General features: G+C 18.4%; 2 protein-coding genes across 2 annotated transcripts in view; both read right to left on the bottom strand.

Annotated features, from left to right (window-relative positions):
• Positions 1 to 896, bottom strand: part of LOC128961965 (hexokinase-1-like) — an 8,202-nt gene extending 7,306 nt beyond the window's left edge. Inside the window, exons 1-2 of the mRNA XM_054308311.1 lie at positions 829 to 896; positions 1 to 96 (exon numbers count right to left, since the gene is read on the bottom strand). The exon at positions 1 to 96 is cut by the window's left edge and continues 285 nt beyond it. Of these exons, the coding sequence (XP_054164286.1) occupies positions 1 to 21 (21 nt within the window). The 5' untranslated portion in view covers positions 22 to 96; positions 829 to 896. The remainder of the gene's footprint in view (positions 97 to 828) is intronic.
• A 143-nt stretch (positions 897 to 1,039) lies between these two features.
• On the bottom strand, positions 1,040 to 6,156 carry LOC128961891 (serine protease 41-like; the record flags this gene model as incomplete). The annotated part of the gene is made up of 2 exons (XM_054308201.1): positions 5,429 to 6,156; positions 1,040 to 1,058 (listed from the first exon to the last, which is right to left on the bottom strand). Coding segments are annotated over exons 1-2 (741 nt in total), but the record flags the coding sequence as incomplete, so codon positions are not given.
• Positions 6,157 to 6,517: the final 361 nt, after the last annotated feature.

Here is a 6,517-nt window from a genome sequence, read left to right as displayed (position 1 = left end):
CAGTGCCAGTCCTCTATCCATTTCCTCAATGAATACCGATTTTACTTTTATTAATGTCTGTTTTGTTAGCTTCAGATCATTGGTTAGACTTTTAATCTATGATTTAATAGTTTATTATTATTATTATTATATTTATTTGATTTTTTATTTTTGGTTGGATTTCATTATAGCATATGTAGAGAGAGAGAGAGAGAGAGAGAGAGAGAGAGAGAGAGAGAGAGAGAGAGAGAGAGAGAAAGAGAGAGACAGAGAGAGAGAGAGACAGAGAGAGAGACAGAGAGAGAGACAGAGAGACAGAGAGAGAGAGAGAGAGAGAGAGAGATAAAATTATATATAATATATATTTAAGTATATTATAATTAGAAATAATGTGTAAAATAATTTTTTTTTGTTAGCAAAATAAATGAAAATTTATATTCAATTTTATAACTTAAATTATAGTTTGTTTTATTTTTATTATTATTATTTTATTATATGTTTTTATTATTATTATCATTGTCTGCTTTCTATGGGGAATTAAATTTAATTAAAAATAATGATTATATACAATATATATATATATACTAAATGTCTATTGATTTTATATATATTGTTATACTAATGTATTTGTAATACAGTATATATTGTATGGAAAAAAACTTACTAATAGTAATACTAATTTAATATTATATAGATTTACTGATTATATATATATATATCGGGAATGAAAATAATAATCTTTTTATTTAATCTTTTATTTTCGTTGTTGTTGTTATGTATTTATCTCTATAGTTATATATATATATGTAATAATTAGATAAATAATATTATTTATAAAAAAAAACTTACGATATTTGCTTTATTATTATCATTAATCTTGAGAATCGGATTATGTAATACAGAATTTTCTAATAAAATTGTCGTCAAATTATTATCAATTGAATTCATGATTTTGGTCCTTAAATATCAATAATAATAATAATAATTAGGATGAAAATCGGTAGTTATCTGTATATATATATATAATATTTCTAAATATAATTATATTACTATTACTACTACTACTACTACTACTACTACTTAACTCTAATATTATCGACAAAACAAATAATAATAATAATCTAATTATTTATTATATTTTTTTTTAAACACTAATAGAAAATAAACTAATCTTAAAATAGTCTAATAATATACTATATATACACTATACTATATATATATACTATATATACTGTATATATTTAGTAAATAATCTATTTTTTTAAAAAATAAAAAAACTATTTTTCTGATAAAAATTATTTGTTGTTTTTGTTGTTGTTTTTTCCAAAATATTATGCAATCAAATAAAGTAAGTTTTTTTGTTGTTGTTGTTGAAATTATTATTATTTTTTATTATTATTATTATTTTGCAAGAAAATAATCTGTAAACAAAAAAATAATTAAAAAATAAAAATTTTAGTTATATATATTTTTTTTAAAAATAAACTAAATGAAAAAATAACTTTTAATAACTAAAAACAATATATACTTTTCTCTATAATGTTTAATATATATATTTTTAAAAAACTTTAATTTAAACTTTAATAACTTTTTTTTAAAAAAAAAGTTATTAGAAATTTTTATAAATACGATATTTTTAACAATAAAAAAAATATTATACAATTTTATCTACTATTATATTACTAAATAAAATATATTTTTTTAAATATTAAGTAATTTTAAACATTATTAAAACTAATATATAATCATTAGATTGTAATTATAAATATATTATATATTAGTAATTAATTAATTATTTAAAAAAAATAAATAATTATAATAAACATACTATAATATAATAAATAAATTAATATTGATATAAAAATAAATTTTAAAATTAAAAATATATAAATAATTAGTTTACATACTGTTTACAAATTGATTTGACCTGGACACTAAAATATAAACACACACTATATTATATTAATAAACTAATTTGTGACAATTGTGATCATAAAATATAATTTATTAAATAACTTAAAAAAATTTTAGTTGCAATAATAAAATTAATTAATTAATTTTTCCATACATACAAAAAAGGTTTATATTTTCAAGTTTATATGAAGGTTACTTGAAAAATTAACAAGTACAAATATGATAGTATTATTATTAGTTAATAATAATAATAATATTAATGATGATAATGTTAATTTTTTAATGCAAAAAATTATATATATATATATATATATTATTTTCCACTGGTAATGATTATAATATAAATAATATTTACTATAATATATATGTATAATAAAATCAAAAAATATTTTATGTTAATTAAACTTTTTTTGTTGTTGTTTTAAATGTTATACTAAAATATTTCAATATTAACACACAAAAAACAAAATTTAAAAATTAAAATAAAATTTTTTTGAGTACTATATGTACTAGTTTTTAGATTTTCAAAAAAAAAATAAATTGTGAAATTTTACATACAATATATATACTAGTATATTTTTACAACATCATAATATATATATAATACTATTGATACTAATACTAAAAAAAATTGTCAAGGTTGATTTTTTGTTGAAAAAATTTAAACCAACAAAAAAAATTACACATATATTTGATAAAATATTTTTTTTAATTGTTGCTAAAATTAAATAACACACAAATTTTTTGAATTTTTTAAAATATTATTTTTTTTGTTAATAATTCATATCACATAATCATTATATATATATATATATAGACAGTATATATACTGTATTGTGTGTGTATATATGTATATGATATATATGTACAAAAAATAATAATTAAGCATACACAATTTTTCTAAAAATAAAATATCATATGAACTTTTTGTTTTTATTTAAATTTAATATATGTCACAATTATATATATATATATATACAGTATATATTAAATATATAGATATCCAGTATATATATATATATATATATTATTTTTTATCTAAAAATCGTGATTATTATTATATTAACATAAAATGTTTTTTTCTGGTTATTATTTTTCAATTTAGTATTTAATGATATTTTTATTATAATTAGGTTTACGTTTTTCGCTAATAATTTTTTTTGTTTTTGTTATAATATTTTTTTTTTGTAAATAAAATCATTTGATAATAATTGAGGGCCGGACAGGTAGGTTTGGTTAGATAGCTTGTCTCCTATTGGCTAATTGGTAACAAAAATTATTATTAAATGACATAATTGTGTGTTGAATTTATTAATGTATTTTTAAAAAGAAATATCATATGTCTATACATACAGGCGTCACAAAAATTTATTATTATTATTAGTATTTCTAGTACTTTAGCTAAAAAAATTTAATATTTACGTAATAATAATAATAATAATAATAATAATAATAATACTTATAAAAAAATTGTTTGAATAAATATAATATTTATTTATCATATAATCATCAAAAAAATATTATTGTTATATACTATTACTAGTATTATTATTATTATTATGTAAATAAATATAATAATTTTTATCTAACATATTATATTACTACTAAATTCAATATATATATATATATATATTTGATAAATTATTAAATATATGATAAATTATATATATGTAAACAATAATTTAAGTACAATATTATTATATTTTATTATTATGCTAATAATTGTAATAATTAATAGTAGTAATAAAACTATACAATTATTACTGGTGTTTATATTAAATAAATAATTTTTTCTATCAATACTAACATATAATTTAAATAATTATTATAAATTCCTAATATTAATAATATATTTATTTTATCATTAATAATATACAGGTATTTATTATAAATTAAAATATTTATATAATTATTAATTATTGTTATTATTATTAAAACAACTTATGATTTATTGTGTTTATCATATAAACACAATTGTATAATATAAACAATTAAAAAATATCTATTGCATTAAATTAACTAAAATTTGATTAATAATACTAATTATTAATAATAAAATTATTTTCACTAATTAATATTATTTGTATTAAATTTTGAATAAAATTATTATCTTAAAATAATATTTATTAAAGATAACAAATTTCTGCTTAAATATAATTTTAAAATTTGACTATAAAGTGTAAATACGATATACATATATTATACTATCAAAAATAAAATTACAAAAATATAATTACATTATGAATGTATTTAAAACAATACTATTTATAAATATATATATATTTAAATATGGAATAATTTTTTTTTGTTGCTAACCATATATATATATAAATTATATACTGTATTTGATTTCAATATAAATAAATATAGTATCAACTTACAAAATTTAAAACAAAAACAAATTAAAAGCTAAATATCAATTTAATATAATATTAAATTAGTATTGAACTTAATAAACAATAAATTAAATAATAACATTAAAACATTATTATTATTATAATTATTATAAGTTAATATAAAAGTAAAATATAAATTCATATAAAAAGCATAATAACATCAAATCAAATAAATTAAATAGTTAAATAATATTATTATTTTTAAAAATAATTATTTATTAGTACGTAAATTATATAATTAAACATAATTATTACCTTTATGATTTTATTAATTGATCCCGTAAGTAAATAAATAAATAATTATTTAATTGAAATTAATTATTTTTTTAAACTTTAATTCAAATTAAACTTTTTAAAATTTTTATTATACACTGTTTTGTTTAAATTAATCAAAATATTAATAAATGATAATTTATTTATTTTTTGATAATAAAATCACTATACAAATTAAATTTTTGTTGAAAATAACTGTTTAATTTTTGATAATTTTTTGTTGAAATATATTTATTTGTATTATTAAATACAATCAGTAATCACACATTTACTGTACAATTACAGTATGCAATGCAATGAAATAATTTTTTTTTTCAATGTTTATTAACATTATTGGCAAACATATACTGTATTTTTGATTATTATTATTATTATTACAGTAATATAATACTAATAGTTAAATAAAATATGATTTTTTGTTTTATATATATATATCAATAGACTTTAAATAATAAATTTTTAATTGGATGTAAAATTAATTAGTTAATTATTTCTATATTTTTTTAAAAAAATTAACTTAAATTTTTAAATTTAACTAATTATAATTTTTTTACTCTATTTAGTTAATTACTAATCTAACATAATTTTTTTATATTTAATTATTATTTAACTATAATTTTTACTATTCATCTATATTTTATATAAATAGTTTTATATAATTAATAAAAATATCAATTAATTAATAATAATTTTTTATTCAATAGTTTTTTAATATTATTGTTGTATTTTTAGTTTTGTTTGTTATTTCAAATATATATATATAATTATAATAGTTTTCAAACATATAGTCAAACTGGTTATGGTTTGTCAGTTATGGAGCACTGGTATTATGATAATCATTACCATTATTATCGGTACTATTTAACACCTGATTAATCCAATCGGTATAATAGCCGACACGTGTGTATATACCGGGCATACGAGGCATACCGCAGCCAATACCTGCGGTAACTATACCGATAAGTACTGGCCAAAGATTTCCGCTCATATGTATCAGCGGACCGCCCGAATCGTGTTGACAGGCATCGCGACCTCCCTGTTCATCGCCGCCGGCGCACAGCATACTGTCCCCAATGACTATCTCATCGGTAAACGCCTGGACTTCACGACTACAATCCGTATTATTCCAGACACGGATCACCAGTTCCTGTAGTATTTCGCTTTGTTTGGCCGATTTGTATACTGGATCCTCGGTTAGACCCCAACCCAATACACGAACCGACTGTCCCTCATAGCTATCATTGTTATTAGACTTATGTATAATTATGGGCATAATATTGTTGTTATCAAATACTACACTCCTACCCGACGGCTGCGGCACCTTTAGCTTAACCAATGCTATATCATTGAGTTTAGTATCCGTATCATAGCCGGGATGTATGACTACCTGATCAATCCGGTACTCATTACTACTACTACTACTACTACCCGTTTCCTTATGGTTAACACTCATCATCGATGATGATTTGAATGTATGTGCACCCAATCGGACAGTTAGGTTGTCTATGGGTGAGCTTAACTGATCGAAACAATGGGCTGCGGTCAGTACATACTGGGCCGCTATTAGCGAACCGCCACACCAGGGCATCGGGCCATGGGATGGCCGATCCATGATAGCGGCCATCCATCGATATGTATGTCGGCCAGCATTACGACCGCCCAAAACATAGGGTATATTGACAATGACTGGTATTTTATTAGACTTTTGAAATTAATTATTAATTTTTTGAAAATAAATTAATTAATTAAAATAATAATAATTAATAATAATTTAATTGCACTGTACCTGATGTGTGCTATTAATTAATAATAGTATTATTAATAATATATTTAATACAATTAAAATACAAATTATATGAATATTATTTGTTAATAACATTATTATTATTATTATTATTATTATTATTATTATTATTCAAATACTAATATTTTAATTTAGTTATTATTCAACAGTA

This window comes from Oppia nitens, unplaced genomic scaffold, assembly GCF_028296485.1.
Source record: "Oppia nitens isolate AA-2021 unplaced genomic scaffold, nextdenovo-longstitch-racon4-pilon3 scaffold14_pilon_pilon_pilon, whole genome shotgun sequence".
Lineage (NCBI taxonomy): Eukaryota > Metazoa > Arthropoda > Arachnida > Sarcoptiformes > Oppiidae > Oppia > Oppia nitens.
The sequence above is the reverse complement of the archived record's forward strand: the minus strand, read 5'-3'. Positions and strand labels throughout refer to the sequence as shown.